We start from the raw sequence: 20,418 nt of genomic DNA, 5'->3' as shown, positions 1-20,418 counted from the left end.
AGTTCATAAGTGCAGCGCTGCTTTGTTTACAGCGGAAACCAAGGAAACGCTTTAAGCGCCACCTGCTGGCAGAGAGTGAATCTGCATCTCTTTCAGCTCGTCTGCTGTTTCGGTTTCATGCAAATATTTTTTAAGTCAGACCATTCTGTTTTTGCTTCAAATTTCGAAATTATACAATGTAATTTAGATTAAAAACTGCTCATGTTGCATGTATGCAGCATCTTTGTTTGGATCATGATTAAAATGCAGTGGTTGCCTCTCATTTTAAATGGAAAGAGCTCAGACAAAGCCCTAGTTTGTTTATATGAAGAGATTTATTTTATTTACGTATTTACTTGATTTGGGGCTTGTTTTAAAATTTCAGTTTAGTTTTGTTATTTACATTTACATTATATTAAAATTTTGTTATTTTGTTATTTTTATCCAAAGCGACTAACAAATGAGGACAATAGAAGCAATCAAAACCAACAAAAGAGCAATAATTTACTAAGTGCTAAATTAGTATATTATTATAGTGTTATATTTCAATTTATTTCAAAATACTGTACACAAAAACGTAGAGTATTTTGTCCAAGCAATAATAAAAGGACACATTTAATTTATAATTCGTCTTAAATCTCATTTTGTAAAAAAAAAAAAAGTTCATCGAATCGTGAAATCAAAATCGTAAATCGAATCGTGAGTTGAATGAATCGTTACATCCCTACTCAATACCATCAAAACACAGGCCACTCGAGTTCTTGATTCAGTAAGCAACCACTCAGAAGCGTGTTTGCATCTCAAGAGCCACAGCTGTTCATCATAGTCTTTTCTTGCTTTAGATGTAAAAAGAAGGTTCCAGCGACTAAGAGGTTCACAGTTCACAGAACATCAAATGTGCTGACGCTGTCACTTAAACGGTTCGCCAACTTCAGTGGAGGAAAAATTACCAAGGTATCATCCTATACATGCCAGTGACACACAGACGAGCCTTTGTTCTGTGATCAACCTGCTGACTGATGGTTTTCTGTTAGGACGTTGGCTACCCAGAGTTCCTGAACATTCGCCCGTACATGTCCCAGAACACGGGCGATCCAGTGATGTATGGCCTCTATGCTGTCCTTGTGCATTCAGGGTACAGCTGCCATGCTGGACACTACTACTGCTACGTCAAGGTGAGCGCCATGTGATGGCTTTTAAATAAAACCCATTTATTTATTCATTTTAGATCATTTTATTTTCTGTAGTATATTCCCAAGTAAAAAAAGTGTTTAGCAGAAAATATTGTAAGATGAGACTATTCATTGGGATTTTCAACAAGTACTGTGGTGGTACCATGGTTTAGTGAGGCAGTGTATTCTATTGACTTACCATGGTTCTTCTGTTGCTACATGTCTCAAAAACCATGAAAACCACGATTCATTTCCTTTGTGGTAAAACAGACTCAGTTCAAATCCAGTTCAGTGATAACTCATGAACCATTACAGACAGACCTTATGTGAGCTCAGAAGTTGTAGATCGAAGGTATATGCATTTGTTGAAGCCACCAGTTCGCATTTTTTCAAGATTTTTTTTTTTTAGATAATGGTGTTTAACGGCAGAATTTCTGGTGAAAACCATCTACCTCGTAACTTTCTAATTGACCTATCGGTAAGCCCCGCCACTCTTAGTTATTGTTGCTCCCTCGGACAAACAAACGGAGTTGCTAACTGTCTTACAATGACAGCTGTCAGCGTGAAAACCTTGTCCCTATGTCTTTTTGATAAATTTTGGACACAGAAAGACCACCATTCAAGTGGGAGTTAAATATGCCATGGAGGGATATATGAAAGATTTTAAAATAAATATTGTGGGTATTAATTTGGAGGCGAGGGTTTACAGATCACAATGCAAGCGGGAGAAGTCTCATGTTACGGTCGTCACGATCGCAGATAACAACATTGTTCATGTATCGCAGGGTATGATTAAATTAATTTACATTTAACCAGTTTAATATGGAGAGGCACTGAAATGTAGACCTTCGTTTGTGTTTTTGCCCTACACTGTACAAGACGCGAGAACAGTCCGCTATTTAGGTTTGTAATAGCATGGCCTCACTAACTTTAATGTTAGCTAGTTTTAGCCAGAGATACCTTGCTAAAGCACAAGATGACATTAACGTTCTGCTTGAGCAGATGAAAACTGTAACTTAATGAGAGTATGACAACCAGAAAACAAACGTTTTTGTCTTCATTGGGATTGGGGGTGAATGCTTATGGACATTTTACTTCGTTTTGTTTGGGTTTAGGAAATAGAATAAAATAAATTCCATTGCCTATCCTCTCAGGATACCTGGGATCATGGTTACAAGTACCCCAGGCACATAGTTTTTCCATTTTTAAAGCATAAACCCCATTAAAAACGATGCAAGCTTCGGATCTTCCAATGTTTCTCTGTGGTGCTGAAACCTACAGATGTCCGAGTTCCGCTCCCCGTGCAACTGATACTCGACTGCCATTGGCTCATCTGCATTAGAGGGGAGGGGCTTAACGTTAGGTCAGTTGGTCACTACTCTCTGGAATACTGGATTCTGATTGGCCAGTCACAGCATTGAGCTCAAGTCTTTTGTATAATAGTTGTACATTTCACTATTGTCTGTGGCAACTTACCACCATTTCTTTTCCAAATTTTTCTTTCCCCACCAACGCAAATTAGAAAAGCTCAATGTAGATTAGGGCTGTGCAATTAATTGCATGCGATTGTCATGCGCATCTCGTCAGTAAAGCCGGTTCCGTGATTAGTAGTAAATCTCCATCACCTGCTTTCAGATGGAGCGGCATTTAATACACAGAGCCGTAGTTCACTGACAATTAGGCAATATCGCGTTCATTATCGCATGCAATTAATTGCACAGCCCTAATGTAGCCTCAAAACCACTATGTTGTGGATTATGTTGGCATTTTAATATGGTGAGCATAAAAACCTTTGATAGAAGGATGTAATCTCAGAAGTCCCCAGTTAACGCAAAAAAGATCCAAAGATCAAGGAACCAGTAAGAGACACAATGAGCTTGATGAGAGAACTTTAAAGGAGCATTATAGGAAAAAGTTTTTACTTTGTTGTCTTTTTCATGCTTAATTACTATGGCTAATATTCTGATGCAAATATCCTTTCATAGGCCAGTAATGGACAGTGGTACCAGATGAATGACTCAATGGTTCATTCCAGTAACCTCAAGGTTGTCCTTAATCAGCAGGCCTATGTCCTCTTTTACCTGAGGTAATATTCATGTTGTTTCATCTATTCCTTATATTGCAGTAGCCAGTAGAGATGCCTCATTTTTACAATCACATCTTTTCTGTGGCAGGATCCCTGAAAAGAAAAATACAGATGCTTCAAATACAAAGCAGAACATAGTGCACTCTGGGAGGACTAATATGACACCGGAGCAGCTGAAGAGGAGCACACTCCATGGACCTTTGTCTTCACCACAGGTTACGAAGGTAGGAAAGTCTGAAAGTGTGAAATGTGAGGAGAGTTAAAATCTGAAACCCATGAGATGTTTTTTGAAAAACATTATTTCTGTTAATTTGACACACAAAAATGTCTGATATGCAGTGTTTTTCTACTTTACCACATTAAAAGATGTGAATATAGGGATTAAAAGTGATAGAAAGGTGGTAAATAAACATTTGTATAAATAAATCACCTGCAAGGTCTGAGGGTGAGATTTTGGGAAGAGAAATAAGAAATTCAATGTGGACTAACTCGTAGAAAAGCATTTAAATTGTGGAAAAATTAGGTGGGCAGCTCCCAAAACAATGCAAACCCAATTTATGGCTTAATTCAAACTTATGGGCTCATGTATCTCTCTTATGCGACGCCAAGTCTCTTTGGAATAAAAGTCACAGCACATTTCAGACTTATATTCTAGAAATTACATCATAATCATGTCTAGTGAGTCCAAGAGTCAAAAGAGGCTACCCCTGCATAACATCACATTTGTTCAAAACCTCTTATTTTTCCTTTTTCAGAAGCTTGATCCCGCTCAGCTGAGGAAAATCCAGTCTGTGGATGGGGGTCTTGGTATTCCAGTAGCCAGAAACTGTTCAGGGGTCCAATCGCCGAAGATGTCTAATGGTACGGGGAACTCCCATGCCCCGCCCAAGCCGCCCAGTGGACCCACACTGATCGAGGAGCCCTTTAAGAAAGTGAAGAAGCCCATACCTCAGCCTCAGTCCCGCAGCAGCACTCCTGCTCCATCCAACGGCCTCCCCAAACCCGACACCGACAAGAGAAGCAACAGCGAGGGCCGCGGCCTGCCATCATCTACCTCACTCAAATCCCTGTCTGACAGCTCCTCAGCAGACACATCCTCTGAGTCTAAAGTAAGTCTCCATAGACTTGCATGTGCTGTTTAAGTGGTGGATTTTGTCAAGAAAAGTGACAGTCATACAAGAGTTTTGGTTAATGGTGACATGGTTTATTTCTTTAAATAGAAAATCTCTGAATACCAAATTCAAGTCTGAAGATGTTTCCCTTTTAGTTAACTCTAAATATTCATTGCATATTCACATTATTAAAGTACAGTGGGTTGGAAGTTAGGGCCCTGCAAAATCTGTTTTTAATCCCAAATTCCATTTAATTGTTTTCCAAATTCCATTTTTTCTGTTTAAATTTTTCAGGATTCCGTATTTTTTCCTGTTTTAATTTTTCTAGATTCTATTTTAATGGTTAAATTAAATGTTATTCATCAAAAAGCATGTATATTTAATTGAAATGAAAACTCACAATATTAAACGTATTAAGTTTAACAAAAATCAAATTAAGGCCCTATGAAATGTTTTTTTTTTTTTTTTTTTCAAATTCAGTTTTCCATTAATTTTCTGGATTCCATTTTAAATGTTTCTTTAAATATTAATAATCAAAAGCATCTCTAATTAATAGATTTTATTTAAAAAGTAGTTTATTATTTTATTTATTTATTTATTTTTCAGAAATACTGCTAAATAATTCTGCTAAATAAATTCTGGTAAATTTATCTGGCAAATATTCCTTTAAAATAATGTTTTAATAATTTTATTAGTAGTAGTACTATCATTACATTAGGTAATATTTCTGTCATAGTTTCTTCAAGTTAAACTGAACTTTTATTTTGATGGGTTGTTTTGAAGACCTTTAGGTTTCTGTTTGCTATGATGATGGATTTTCTCAAAAGAAACGGTAAAATGCTCATTAAGTGACTCTCGGAGCATTTCTAGAGATTGTACATGTACTCGTATATTGAGGCGGCAGAGTCTGATAACACCGCAAGCATCACTTGCGTTTCAGTATGTGTGTAGTAGCTTCACAAGCTTTTTAACCTTTTGTTTAAGGAGACTATCATCAAATACATACTGCAACCGCCAAATACACAATACAAACCTCCAAAATAAGTTTGGTTTAACTTGAAGAAATTATAACGTAACTATATTACTCCTCTATGCTACAATGTACTTCTCAAAGTAATAATAATAACATTTTTAAGGAATATCATATAACCAAAGAACATTTTTCATCCATGTTTTAATTCTGTTAATCCAGTTCTTAGGGGGTCTTATTTGAAACAAATAAATTACAATTAAAATGGAATGCTTGGTTGTTCATTTGATTTCATAAAAAAAAGAATTATTCGTTTAATTGGACACCACTTTTGATCATAAAACACAGAATCTAGGAAAAAATAAAATGGAACATACAGAATTTAGTGGGAAAAAAATGGATTTCATGGGGCCCTAAATTAAAAGGTAGCTACTCCATGGAGTTTAATTGTGAACAAACGAGTTACGTTTATATTCATTCTCAAGGCTTTACAAACATGTGGAAAGCATTTCCTTCCCCATTGTACAGAAATATTGTGATAAATATCAATATAATATAACCTGATAAACATTGTGATTAATATTTTTGGCCAAATCGTCTAGTTTGATGTTCATCTCAGATGTCTTTTTTGTTTTCTTTCAGGAGTCTATTGGCACGAGGACCGCACCTGTTGGCAACATGTCTAGTGTGAACAGTCCAGCATCTCCAGCTAAGAGCACAGAGCGTGTGAACTCGGAGGAGCAGAAGATGGTGAAACTGAAACCCCAGGCCCTCACCAATGTCTCATCAGAGCCCGTCAGCACCATGTCCCCCCCGCCCGCCAAACGACTCGCCCTGTCTGCCAAGAAGGTCAGTCTACCAGCTCCATCCACCCTTGTTTCATCTGCTGGTGGTTTTTAAGTCCGTTTGTGTGTTTGCCTTCCCATGTTTGTCCACTTCATTCCTTTTCGATGTACGGGTGTTGAAAAAGTATTTTCTTAAAATCTGGAGCCTTGACATGTTGCTCACACTGGCCAGTAATAATACAATAATAATACGTTTACGTCTTTCAGCTTATATCTGTTTTGTGGGTTCGCAGTCTGCACACTGCTGTCCTTTTTAAAAATTTATTTTATTTTTTATTTTTTTATTTCTAACAACTTCTAATTCTTCTCTGCTACACTTTCTTTTTTCCTTCCCCCGTCCTACTTTTTTTTCTTTCTTTTTGTTTGGTCTTGATGATTTCTTCCCATATGGGTCCCTTTGTCATTGTCACGTTTCATGGCTGTTTTTTATTTTTTATTTTATATTTTTTTAGACCACAAAGTTTTTATTTATGTCAATAACTGCAGGCCAGTCCCCGGCAGAGCCCGAGCAGCAGCACTGAGGCTCCGCCCCCTTCATCTCATCATCTGTCCAGTGAGCCCTCACACCTTCTCAGCCGGGACTCCACCCACCCGCACCACAGGTACTCACTCGCTCTGAAAGTGAGAGCAGATTCGGTTGAATTTTAACTTTCCGTTTCGGGTGAAATCACCAAGCCTTCAACCATTTGTCAAAATAGATGCACTTTTCACAATCCAATCGATTCCAGTGGAACATATTTGATATTTATATTTGATTTGATGTGACTGAAGGCTGTTAGGAATAGGAGTATAGTCTATTAAGTTGTACACAAACAAAACTTTGTGATTAATGGTAAATTTAAGTTTAGGCTTTGGGTCGGTGAGCTGCATCAGAGCTGCTTTGCTGTTGTCATGACACTCAGCACACATCTTGCTTGCTTTCGACTGTGCACATCCCACGTTTCCCTGCTAAAAAATCTAGTGAGCTGAGGTTCTGTTTTAATGCAGCAAAGGCTGTTGCAGAAGGTGGGCAGCTCTTAAAATATTTTGCTGAATTCTAAGGCAGCAATGATTGTCGTTCACTGTCGAGAAAACCCCAGAAATCATTGTGGAAAGTTGTAAAAGAAATGCTTCTAAATATAGTCAATTCAGAACTGAAAAGCATTGATGATAATAGTTGTGTGTGTGTGCGCGTTTTTGTGACAAATGAGGACATACATTTGTATAATGACAAAGGTATGACATAGGTATTACAAGGAGAAGGTGACTTTTCAGGACATTACCCCATGTCCCCACTTTTCAAAACGCTTATAAATCACACAGAATGGAGTGTATTGAAAATCTGAAATAGCACAAAGTTTCCTGTAAGGGGTAGGTTTAGGGGTAGGGTTGGTGTAGGGCAATATATATATACGGTCTGTACAGTATAAAAACCATTACGCCTATGGGATGTCCCCACTTTTCACAAAAACAAACCTGTGTGTGTGTGTGATGTATATTTGTTCATTAGAGTCATTGCTGTTAGGAATGCACCGATACTGGTATCGGGTCCGATACTGCGCTCCTGTACTCGTACTCGTAAAAATGCCCTGATACCAAAAGTCGATACCAAACAGCGTCTGAATAGAGCTGTGTTCAGAAAAAGGAACACTGAAAACAGAACAACAGAGAGTAGAATGGAGCTATTAGAGATTAAGGATGTCTATGAAGTACATGTAAGTAATTAATATAATGTTAAACATTCTATATTCACGCCTGTATAGCGGATATGCCCGAGCTGATAAGCAGAGCGCGCTGAGTGGATTGAGCGCGCGGCTGCACAGATGCACGAGCTTGTCGAGTGAATATCTCACAGACATCACTGGAAAGTTTGTAGTTCGGTCGGATATGTCAAAAGCAAGTAAGCAAAACAATGCACAAGTTACTAAAGTTATTTGACGGTAAGGAGAGAGAGCGAGAGAGAGTCCGAGAGCGCGCACTTCTGTTGCATGATCTTGATTGCTGTTCCAATAGCGCATGCATTTGGATTAAAACTAAATCGTCAGCCAGATTTTTTTTTTCAAAACTTTTTAACATAATGCAAAAAAAAAATTAAAATTAAATTAAAAAAAAAAAAAAAAAATGCGGTGAAAATACAGGTATCGGTATCGGCGAGTACCAAAAATGAAAGTATTGTACTCGTTCTGAAAAAAGTGGTATCAGTGCATCCCTAATTGCTGTATTGCATGTTGAAAGTAGTCATGGATTGAGTCTTCTGAATGCTTTATATCAGGAATGTCCATTTCAGTTAGGATTGAGTTTATTCATGCACATCACTATAATCTTAATCATCACACTAGGGATGCACCGATATGAAAAGTTAGACCGATACCGATAATTCTTTATATATGACAGCCGATAATCGATACGTTGGCCGATAAATCCACATTTTTATATAATTTTTGAGAGCCCGATTACAAAAAACGTCTCACCATTAAAAGCCATTAAACACTTCAACATAAATCAAACATAAAGCAGCCTTACAAATAAATAAAATAATGCAAACAAGTCCCTAGATAATATTACTTGCGTGTAAATAAATAAAATCATGTGCCATGGATAAATTAAACGGAATAGACTCTGCACCGACAATAATTACATTTTTAATTAAACCATATTTTGTTGATGAAAATAATAATAAAAAAAAGTGGTAGTTAATATGAATAATATATCAATGATTTTGAAAAAGAAGTATCTTAAATAATACCATTGTTTCAAATAGCAGCATTTCTGTTTAAGCTGCGTGCGCTGTTGCTGAAGAGCTGAATGAACACCGGTAAACTGAAGCGCTTTGTTAGTGGGTTAATTATGCTATATGAGAATCAGATATTTATACAACATAAACATAATATTATAACTTATATATGCATAAAAAGACGCAAATGCACAAGTGATCTTGAACCAAGTTACGTGCTAGTCAGATGTGTAACTCGATGCGCTCTTCTTCCTGTAACAACGCGCTGAAACAAGGCAAATAAACCCAAATAATTCACAACTTTTGTTGCGGTAATATTCTCTTTATAATGTTATGCATATGACATTCCCAGTTATACTAGTTATTAATGTTGTGCACTGCTGTTCACGTTGCGTGCGCTGAAGCTGAAGAGCTGAATGAACACCGGTGAACTGAAGTGCTTTGCTGGCAGCTTATTTAACTCAAGGAAACGCATCATATATTAGATTAATCAGATATTTATACAACATAAACAAAATTTTACTACTTATATATGTACAAAAAGATGCAAATGCACAAGTGAACTCGAATTAAGTTACGTGCTAATCAGAATGTGTAACTTCTGTTGTGGATGCGCTTTTCCCGCAACAACGCGCTGAAACATGGCAAATTAAACCAAAGAATTCACAACATTTTATTATAATAGTGTTCTCATTATAATGTTATATATATATATAATAGTCCTAGTTATTAATGTTGTGTGCTGCTGATTGAGCTGCATGCGCTGAGCTAAGATGATCACCGGTAAACTGAAGCGTTCTAGCTTAACCAAATGCATTCTATATGTGATAAATCAGACCAATATGCATAAAATAAACACAATATTACAATGTACAATTGCACAAAAGGCTGCAAATGCACAAACGAACTTAACTGTGCTGGTCATGAAGGTGCAGCTCCGTTGTGAATGCGCTCTTCCCGTAACAACGCGCTTAAACACGGGCACACAAAGATTCTATAACATTATTTAACAGTAATGTTCTCATTATATTATGACAGACTTGCCCTGCACATGTTGCACTTCACTGTATTTAACTTTTCGAAGTGATTCTAATAATATTTCAAGCAAATAAATACCATCATGGAGAACAGTGCGCATCTGAAGTATCTCTGCAGAAAATAATACATTATTTATCGGCTTAAGTATATCGGCAAACTTTTCTTATCAGTTCGATAATGATAACATTAAAATTCATATTTATCGGCCGATACCGATATGGTGGCCGATATATCGTGCTTCCCTACATCACACTAGAAAAAAAAGTAGGTTACAATTTCCATTTCATGCTGACTTTAAGATGAAAGTCTGAAAAACTCCCACTAACTTGCATTAAAGTCATAATGCAGTAGAAGTAGCGACAGATCTTTTCTTCCATATTGTGATGTACATCAGAATGTAACAGATTATCAAAGTATTATGACGTTTTGATAAATTGAGGTAAAAAAAAAAAAAAAACATTAAACGTGCAAGGATGAATTGTTCACTGTAAGATCAAAATAGTGTGAATTTTAATTTCATGCTGACTTTAATCGTGTGTGTGTGTGTGTGTGTGTGTGTGTGTGTGTGTGTGTGTGTGTGTGTGTGTGTGTGTGTGTGTGTGTGTGTGTGTGTGTGTGTGTTGTTTTTTGTTTTTTTACAAATAACGGAAAAAATAATGGTAACGCTTTAGTTTAGGGTCAGATTCTCACTATTGCTTATTAGAATGGATATTACTAGTATACTGACTGTTTATTAGTACCTACAAAGCACATATTAATGACTTATTCTGCATGACAATATTTTAGATACCCTTACTCTACCCCATACCTAAACTTAACAACTACTTTACTAACTATTCATAAGCAGCAAATTAGGAGTTTTGTTAATAGTGCGAATAGTCGTAGTTAATAGTTAGTGAGATAAGTTGGTGTTAATAGTGTGAATTAGATAAAAATAAAAAATTCCAAAAATGACTGAAATTATCTATAAAATGATGTTTGTTTGGAGTCTGTACGCAATGTTTGATCGAAGTTACAGTAACTACAGAAGTTAAATATTGTAATGGAATAGTTCACACAAAAATTAAAATTGTCATTATTTGCTCACCCTCATGTTGTTTCAAATCTATTTGATTTGTGTTAATAAACATTTGTTAATATGGGTAAATTCAGTGCAGTGGCAGTACATAGTGACATTCTTTAACGCCGCACTTAAAAGCCATTGCTTTGATTTATACAATCTGATATTTAAGCGATTTTTAGAGTAAAATTGCAGTGTCCCTCATTTCCTTCTCAAGAGGGAAAATCATACAGGTTCGGAAAGACATTAGTTAATGATTATTAAAATGTTCAGGCATTTTGAGTGAACCATCTCTTTACTACCTTGATTAACCCCTAAAACAGTATTTGAGGAATATCAATACAGTGCTGCTTTTTTTGTTTGTTTTTCATAAAATTTATATAACAATTTTTTTATAATTTATACGTTCCCCAAATCGATCAATAGTGCCAGGACCGAAGAGAGATGTATTGTAATATCTATTCTCAGTTTACTATCAACTTGGTATCATCTCTACTCTTAATAATTAAAATATTTCGGTCTTTTGCACAGATTTTCAGCTCATTCGCTCAACCTGCAATCTCCACCTTCAACTTACCATCCTAAAGAATTGAAAAGTCCCCTTAAACGGCCCTCCTCCACTCTGGAGCCGCCCGCTCATGCTCCCTCTCCACAGACCAATGGTGTTAAGCCCAGTACACCCAGACCAATCCAGAGCCAGAACCCGTTAGCCTCAACTACAGGATTACCACAGGTACTCGCCAGTCCCACTCCAAAAAAGAAGAAAAAGAAACTAAAACGACGACATTCAGAAGTAGACCAGGACGCCCCTAAAGCCTCGCCCCCAGAAGAACCAAAGCCAAGTGCTGAAAACAGGAAAAAGAAAAAGAGGAAAAGGGAACAAGAGGCAAATGGTCTTGAGGGACAGAGGGAGTGTGTGCAGTCCCATCTTGAGCCCCATCAGGATGAGGACTGGTGTCTTGGAGAAACTTGGAGCATCGTCTCAGAAGCCAAAGAAAAGGAGTATGAGACCTCTAAAGCGGCAGAGAACCGTGAGACCAAACCTCAGTCAGTGTCTCCAATTGACCAGCCAGAGACAGACCCCGTCCCGAAGAAGAAAAATAAGCACAAACTCAAAGAGCAGCTTAAAGAGATCAGCAATGGAGCCGTGGCTTCAAAGTGGTAAGTTGGTTACTGAAATCTTTAATATACTGCGCTTTTTTTTTTTTTGCATATACACTAGGGTTGTGTACTTGGAGCCCAAAATATATTTCGATTTTGATGCGTAAAGTCAACACCAATATTTAAAAATCTTTAAATGCGTAATGTTACGGTACAACTTCATTCACTTTACCTGTCAAAACTGCCTTATTCTTGTCTTTCAGCGCTGTTGTAAAAGAGGTTAGTGGTGCAAACACAGAATACCTAGGAGAGACCAATAAGAAAAAGAAAAAGAGAAAACAAAAAGATTTCAGAGAAGAGGAGGAGAGACCGAGGGATAAAGAAAAACTTCATGTGGAGCTTCAAGAGACCAATGGAGTGGAGACTCCTAGTCAGATAGGCAATGCGGGCAAGCAGAAATCCGGTAATCCCAGCACAGATGTTATTATATATTCTGTTGTAGACTTCATAGACATGTTTTGTTTTTTTTTTCTTTGTTTAGTACATTAATCTCAAACTCAATTCCTGTTTGGCCACAGCTCTGCACAGTTTTGCTCCAACCCTAATCAAACACACCTGATCCAGCTAATCAAAGTCTTCAGGATTGCTAGAAACTTCCAAGCAGGTGTGATTTGAGCTGTGGCCCTCCAAGAATTGAGTTTGAGACCACTGGTTTAGTATTTTAAAGAATAATGGGGAGGTGCATTTGCTTAAAGGGCATCATCCATAACTATTGTTAAACTTTAAACAGAAGAGTTAAACATCTGCGGTTTTCTGTTACAGCTGCCGTGATCGTTTGGGACAGCCAGGTTCAAGACGGCTACAAGTGCGACCAGAACCATCGAGAAGCAGAGGGCACGTCGAGAAAAGGCCCATGCTCTGCTCCTATGGGCTGGGATGGCAAGAAAAGCTGCAATGTAGTCGAGGAGCTCCTCAAGAACTCCTCAAATAAAGCTTATGGAACTGAGGGTGAGTTTTCAGTCATATGTCAACTAAACCTTGTGCGCGAGACCTCTCCGTTTCCCTGAGAATTGGAGAACTGTCACAAGTAGTTCTTAAACTTCTGTGTTAGGCATTTCAAATGAAAACGGACAATTTCTGTTTCTGTTGTGATTCATTTTAAATGGCCTGTTTTTGTGTTCAGAACTATACTGGGGAAAAATGAATGATGGAAAAACAGAAAACAATTGGTAGTTGAATTCTTACATTTTAAATTTTATGCATACTTCCTATTTACTTTTTATATGAAGAACAGGAAAAGTGAATTAAGATTAACCATATGACTTCAAAAGCTCTTAAAGTTCTCAACCACACCTATGCTTGAATTCTGAAATATTGACAGCGTCTTGAATAATTTCATTCAACAGTCCTCAGTTGGGAAGGAGATCTGTCGGCCATTAGCAGAGATGCTGCAGAGGATGCACGCTATGCCCAAAATGAGACCGTCATTGATGAGTGGGACACGGAGTTTGACAGTGGAAAAGTGAGGACTGTCATTTACTTTTATGCATTGCTTACTCTAGGTTATTCATGTGGACTGGTAGTGACTGCGGTTGAATTTAAGTTTCTACTAGTCAGTCGGAATAGTTTACTACTTGTGCTATTTTTGCAGTATGTGCACAGCACACTGTCTGGAATACGGTATTTACTAATAAAGTAATATCAGCAGTATTGTAAGCTCTGTTTCTTGACTTAATATATATATATATATATATGTATGTATGTGTGTGTGTGTGTGTGTTATATATATATATATATACATACATATATATATTAGTGTTATATGCGAAGTGATTCAATTTCTTTCCTCTTGAATAGGTAAAGAAAATGAAAAAATACAAAAAGGAGAAGAGGAGGAATGGAAATGTCTTCCAGAAGATCCAAGAGCATCGTAACATGTGGTCAGTCACACCGGGAGGCAGACGGAGCAGTCTGGGGTTTCGCCATTGAAAGGTACACTTTGTTTTTTGTTTTTTTCTTTCTACTCATTTCTCGTTGGAGATTCTTAGTCCTCCTTTCCGTTCTTTCAATCGCTTTACGTATACGTCGACTTTCCATGTCCATTATTGTGAATCCCGCGAGACACAACAAAAACACAGCTCCGATCACAGCGTCCTCCATCCTCCTGTTGTTAATGTTTTTCTTCTTTGTTTCTGTTGTTGAATGCCGCGCACAAATGACCTCGCTGTCGACCGGCTTACGTCACTTCTTAGTACACACTGTCGGTGCGAATGCAACCCTTTAAATGGTACTGGGAAATAGTTCCCGCAAAATCGTCCCAGTACTTTAGTACTGTACATTTAGTTCTGGAACTAAAGTGGTGCGAAAGGCCCTATTAAATACTTTTCTTTTGCCAGCTACAAAAAGTACTAAACAATTATCCATTCTTTCTATTATACGTTGAAGAATTAGAAAAAAAATCGAACCGTACGGTTCTCCACACACGGTTCGGCACGCGCTAGGACCGCAGTTCAACTTAAATCTGACAACGCATCTGTAATATGGTTTGCTATAAATAACACGTAAAACAAACAGGGTTCAGCTAATGTATGTTTCTGTTGATGGATGTGCATTCTGGCTTCCCAATACATTACAACAACAGCTATGGAAAAAAAAAAAAGTGGACAAACCATTCACTCTTGTTCATTGCGAATGCCGTATGCTGGAATATGAGCATTTATTCTGTCATCAACCGGGTGCTGATAGCGCGTTGATATCTGTGTTTAAACTAAACTCATTTAAGCTTTAAACATTTAAGAGCCAGAGGACGCGAGCTCGCACGCGCAGTGAGAAGATTTGTGCGTCCGAATCGGGCAAACCCGTGCCTTGGAACGTGAGTAAATATTAAGCTCTCTCTGAAGTATTGTGTTTAAATGGACAAATTCACTCAAAAATTGTCAAAATGCCCGTCTTGGTAAGTATCCTATAGCAGACATAGCCGGCTGAACGTACTGTATCAGTGCATTCTCTTCAAGTGACAGCACTTTCTTAATATTAATCGAACAGCAACAACAAAGAAATCACTCACTGCTCTTGATTGAATAGCTTTTGTAACTTTAATAAAGAATCATCTTTAATTTATACAGTCAAAAATGCAATGCTGTTTTACATTTCCTTACTTTATTCAATTTCTGTACCTAACCTAAAAACTAATGTTAGACCTACCTAAAAAAAAACCCTGAAAATCACTGTTTATTTTATTTATCTTTACTCTGTTGTATTTATTTGTGCTGTTGCTTGTAGTTCGATAGATTCTTCTTATTTTCTTGATTTTTATTTGACAGTATAGTTTTTGCCTAAACATAGCACATACCGAACCGTACCGAAACGTGACTCTAAAACCGTGATACAAGCCGAACCGTGAGTAAGTTGAACCGTTCCACCCCTAGTTAAGATGGTTTATAATTAAAACGTCTTTATTAAATGACTCTTGAGCAAATGTCCTATCGCAGTTATTAAATAGTTTGTGATACAGTAGCAATGTTTGCATTTTAAAATTCCATTCACATGCTGCTGTTTGAATGTGAAAATTATTAAAAATAAGTGAACATGAAGTATCTTTTTCCTGTAGAATTCTGTTTTGTGAAGAACCGTATCCATCAGCTTGAAAGCTTTTTTTTTTTTTATTATTATTTTAATAAATATATTCAAACTTGGATAATGCTTATAACCAGCTGTTTTTACTGTCTTGATTGATCCCAGTCGTGTGCCCTGACCAGACCAGTTGCCTTATTGGATCAGCAGCAGTCGGATCTGTCTGAGGTTCTTCTGAAGAACACAAGAGCGCAGCAGTACTGTGAAATCAAGCCATGAGGCTGAGGTCATCTCATGAGGCTTTAGTCACCGTCTGAAATCCAAAACACACACCACTAACGGTGCCAATATGATCTTTGGATCATAAGAAAGAAGACAAACCGGAGAGTTTGCACCCTGATAACCTTTAATGATCTGAATTATTCTTATTGTAATACAAACAAATGTTTACCAAGGCCGGTTTTATTTAGGCAGGACTACACAAGATGGCGAGCATTCAGGCTGTGATGGCCAGCGACGAAAACTACCTGATCTGGGGTCTTTTATTGAGAAGAAAACCCTCACACTTTCTAAAAACGGGAACATGTAGCCCCTCCCTCCAATGACTCAACAAATATCATTGTTCCCTTTATGCAACTTTTGTTCGCTAAATTATTTAGCTTTTTCATATTTGGTCCAGATATTATTAGGCAGTTATTTGCCTGAATGGATCATCTGTTGGAGGAAGTAGTGTTGCCCTGCTGTCTTGCATTGCAATAAATTTCTTGCTTGTGATTGTATACTTTCATGTCTTGCCTGCTTGAATACTAGCCCATCCTCCTCCTCCAACTCCCCTTTGCAGTGTTTGATTTTGCCATATTTTAAAGAGAAATGAGCCTCTTGTGACAATTTCCACAGTTTCTATAAGATTTCTCCTCGGATTTCCCAAAACGCCACCATTTCCAGTCAGACGACGTGGTCTTTTATGCACAGGGCTGCATACAACAATGCAATACATTTCATCCATGTGAGCTAAAACATGGGCCTTAACACAAACCACTGTGTTTCTGCCAGGAGGGCTGAATTATTTAATAATTGGAGTATCCCTTTGTCTTTGATTTAGCGTGTCTCATCCTGTATCTCTTTCCTACTCTCTATGCAACTACAGCAATCCCTCGGATGCCCTGCGAAGGGGTCAGTCCAGGGTAAAACTCAACAAAAGCTGGTCCAAATGTCATCTGTGTGAGCTGTAAACACCCTGTCCGTTAGCAGTGCTATTATACATTGGGTCAGAATGATGTACATGCTTATCCACTCAAGAGCCGTCATAGGAGTAAACCAATTTTGAAGCCTTCCTATTTAGGACATTGTACAGTCTACCTTGTGCTCTCTGTGCCCTCCTCCAGTCATTCTTGTTGTTACAGACCATCCTTTCATGAATCCTTGGGTTTTAGAAAAGTTGCCTTGGTTTAATTTTTAAAAATGAATAGAACATGTTGCAAATTATACTTATTAAAACATGTTAAAATGCACATTGCTAAATGGAAGCCTAATGTATTTAAGGTTTGTGGAATTGTAAATGGGAAATTTTATTAACCAATAGATGCGTGTCTGGAAGACTGCTCTGAGGTCTTGTTCAGGACCCAGACACTATGCGCTCTGTAGGATGTGTCTGTATTCTCTTAGAAATTAATTTGAGATAGGTTGTTTTCAGAGACTGCAAGCTAAAGAACACACGAGTGTCTTTGTCATATTTGAATTGATAGTTCTGTACCTAATGCCTTTTCTGAAAACAAGAAGTCATTCAGTATTGCAAATACATAAATGTAGATATACTGGTGCAATAAAGTTGTGATTTTTTGAAAAGCTTGTTTTCTCTATATTTTCAATCCAATAGCAGAACATCTGATGTTGGATCTGTTTCTAATGTAAAAGTATTGTATTGTTTTGAAAGTTTCAATTGACAAAAAGTCAAATCGTTTGTCACTAGATTATATTAAATGTTTAGCTAGCCTATATCTTACCTTGAACCTTTTTTTTTTTTACTTCACTTAAAAATATGCTCTTGAGAGTCCGAGACTCGTCTCAAGTCTGTCTTTTTAAGACTATCAGGACCCTTAGCTGGTCTCAACTAGTCAGAGCAAATATGGTCTTGGATTCAGATTCGAGTCCGACTCTTGTCCAAACTCGAGTACACTGTTGCGGAATAGATGTATGACCTTTTATTTTAAGTAATTATTCCATAAGCTGATTTCTTAAATACCAACATTAGTGTAATTTAGTCCTTTAGAACTAAAAAAAAAAGAAAAGCTTTCCCTTGAAAATTTATTTATCATGCAGGTATCTTATCAAAGTGCCTAGCACATTTTCATGCAAATTAAACCTACTGACTGAATAGTCATACAGTGCTTTTGATGGTGGTGCCTGCTGAAAAGACATGATTACAACAAGATCAAGGCATTGGAATGCTTTTTATATAATAAATGAATATAATAATAATATCCGAATTATTATCCAAATTGTGTATTGTTGAACATTTGATTTCAAAAGCATTAATGCCTCCTTTTGCTACTATAACTGCTTACTGTTATTCCCCTCTTCAGGGGGTTGAAGGAGGTTTTTACATACTTTACCCCTATGGTGTACTTTAGAAGACCGTACACACCTTGGATAACTGCAAATGTGTTTGGTTATGTAAATGTTACTGCTCCCGAATGGAAGTATATCAGCATATGGGAGTTTGAGAGTCTCAGAAGCCACACAAATGAGTGATCATTGATAGAACACATGGATAGAACAACCATGTAATTCAAACACGAGAGAAATGAGTTTTCACACAAAATGCATGTTTGTTATTTGGAACCAGTCAAATGTTCAAGTCAGGAGTTGTTTGTGATCAAGAGCTGAGCTCCACAAAAATGTTCTGCTAACTTATTAATAGTAGTTTTTTTTGTTCTGAAAATGGTAATTTAGTCATATTCATTGAGCTAATAACAAAATTAATTGCGGAAATTCCCTCTATATCTTTACTCAATTCATGAAGCAATGTTTGCGCCAATACATTTGATTGCTTTCATAATGGTGTAGTAGTTAATGTTTCTACAATGAATTTACTGTGGTACTATGAACTCTTTGTTTCTGTTGCCTCTACAATAACCAGATTCAGTATGTAAAACAAATTAATTATGATTAACAGAAACCACAGCATGAACTTCTCAAGATTTATTTAATGGTTTGGGGAAAAAAACGAATTGTGTCACTATTGTAAGCTTTCCCTCTATTTTTAAAGAAATGAACTTTTGCATGACCTGTCTAGTCATCTGTGCTTACTGGATATTTTTAAACCTTTTTGATTCATAATCATTTGGATCATTTTGTGAACCGGTTCTATAACTTTTCCAGGCTTCGAAATCACAATAATAAAACTGATATTTTAGTAAATTTTGTTTTATCATGACAGCACAAACCCTGCAGGTCATGGGACAACAAAAGTTTACTTTATTTCTGTAAATTTTATGTAAAAATGATCCAAACACAGGATATTCATAGACAAGAACAAACAGGGCTTAATGAAAGGTTAATTTAGTTGGGCTCCATTTTTAACTATAATGTTGTAGTGCGCGCATTAAACATTCTGACTCTATTCTGCTAAAATGGTTGATTAGCCAAAATAATTTCTCATTTGAGCCACTTCAGAGTTGACAAATATCAGGATATATAATCAATAGACAATCTGTATTTTTTTCCACTACCTCTTGCATAAACTGACAGCTGTTAATCACAACAGGTAGTTCAATTTAACAAATAATCCATTTTGGAAGAAATGTTCTAATTACATGCATTTTGCTCACTGCGACACCTCCGAACAATGTTTTTTTTCTATGAGTCTTTAGGCCACTTGAATGAGTAAAACTCCTCCGACATGAAGCGCAGAGATACGGTTTCTCTCCAGTATACAGTCTCATGCATGTGGTGTGAATCCTCTTGTGCACGCTCAGGCTTCCTTTGCATGTGAAAATCTTCCCACACTGAAGGCAGGAGAAGGGTTTCTCTCCGCTGTGGATTCTCTGGTGTCTCTTAAGGCTTCCTTTCTGCGTGAAACCCTTTCCACACTGGAAACATGAGAACGGACTCTCTCCATTGTGGATTCTGATGTGAATCAACAGTTCCCTTTCAAGGGAACTTCGAACTGCATCCTCTAGGGGTCGCTATGGGGGAACACCTTCAGTGTGACCGGTGTCTGAAGCCTATATCTAAAAATGACAATAACATTGGCCGGCGACAGCCTATATACGTCATTACCCTGCGCGGTAATGACGAGGGGATGCGTGAGAATGGTTATGAGAAGATGCCACCTGTTGAAGAGACGCTGGCCTGCTATCTCTCCATGGGGGAGACATCTTCTCTTAAGGCTCCCTCCCTGCCATCCAAACCCCTTCAGGAAAATACATCTTGTTTGAATAGGGCATATGCAGCAGCAGGTCAGGCTGCAGTCTCGTTGCACACCATGGTGGTGCTTCAGGCTTTTCAGGCTGATCTGCTGAAAGACCTGGATAAAGGCAGGGTCTATCCCCTGATGAAGTGCCTGAGTTGCGTCACACCACGGATCTTGCTCTCCGTGCCGCTAAGCAGGCAGCCACTGCCATTGGCAGATGCAAAAAAATGGCAGCCATGGTGGTTACGGAGAGACATCTGTGGGTGAGTCTGGTGGATATTGGGTCGAAAGAGAAGGGCTTTCTTCTTGATGTGCCGGTTTCCCCTTCTGAGCTTTTCGGCACTTCCGTCGAGAC

At 37.6% G+C, this 20,418-nt stretch overlaps 1 protein-coding gene across 2 annotated transcripts in view; it reads left to right on the top strand.

Annotated features, from left to right (window-relative positions):
* Nucleotides 1–17,351, top strand: part of usp36 (ubiquitin specific peptidase 36) — a 28,010-nt gene extending 10,659 nt beyond the window's left edge. The window contains exons 9-21 of one of the 2 annotated variants that reach the window (XM_016467263.1): nt 822–933; nt 1,014–1,154; nt 3,137–3,237; nt 3,326–3,461; nt 3,993–4,346; nt 5,962–6,168; nt 6,651–6,766; nt 11,507–12,136; nt 12,340–12,539; nt 12,899–13,084; nt 13,483–13,598; nt 13,934–14,068; nt 15,818–17,351. In XM_016467263.1, coding sequence (XP_016322749.1) covers nt 822–933; nt 1,014–1,154; nt 3,137–3,237; nt 3,326–3,461; nt 3,993–4,346; nt 5,962–6,168; nt 6,651–6,766; nt 11,507–12,136; nt 12,340–12,539; nt 12,899–13,084; nt 13,483–13,598; nt 13,934–14,065 — 2,431 coding nt within the window. In that variant the 3' untranslated portion in view covers nt 14,066–14,068; nt 15,818–17,351. Of the gene's footprint in view, nt 1–821; nt 934–1,013; nt 1,155–3,136; nt 3,238–3,325; nt 3,462–3,992; nt 4,347–5,961; nt 6,169–6,650; nt 6,767–11,506; nt 12,137–12,339; nt 12,540–12,898; nt 13,085–13,259; nt 13,306–13,482; nt 13,599–13,933; nt 14,069–15,817 lie in introns of those variants that run through there. The other variant, XM_016467346.1, reaches the window with a different exon arrangement.
* Nucleotides 17,352–20,418: the final 3,067 nt, after the last annotated feature.

The sequence above is a fragment of the Sinocyclocheilus anshuiensis genome, unplaced genomic scaffold (genome assembly GCF_001515605.1).
Source record: "Sinocyclocheilus anshuiensis isolate Anshui unplaced genomic scaffold, SAMN03320099.WGS_v1.1 scaffold173, whole genome shotgun sequence".
Taxonomy (NCBI): domain Eukaryota; kingdom Metazoa; phylum Chordata; class Actinopteri; order Cypriniformes; family Cyprinidae; genus Sinocyclocheilus; species Sinocyclocheilus anshuiensis.
The sequence above is the reverse complement of the archived record's forward strand: the minus strand, read 5'-3'. Positions and strand labels throughout refer to the sequence as shown.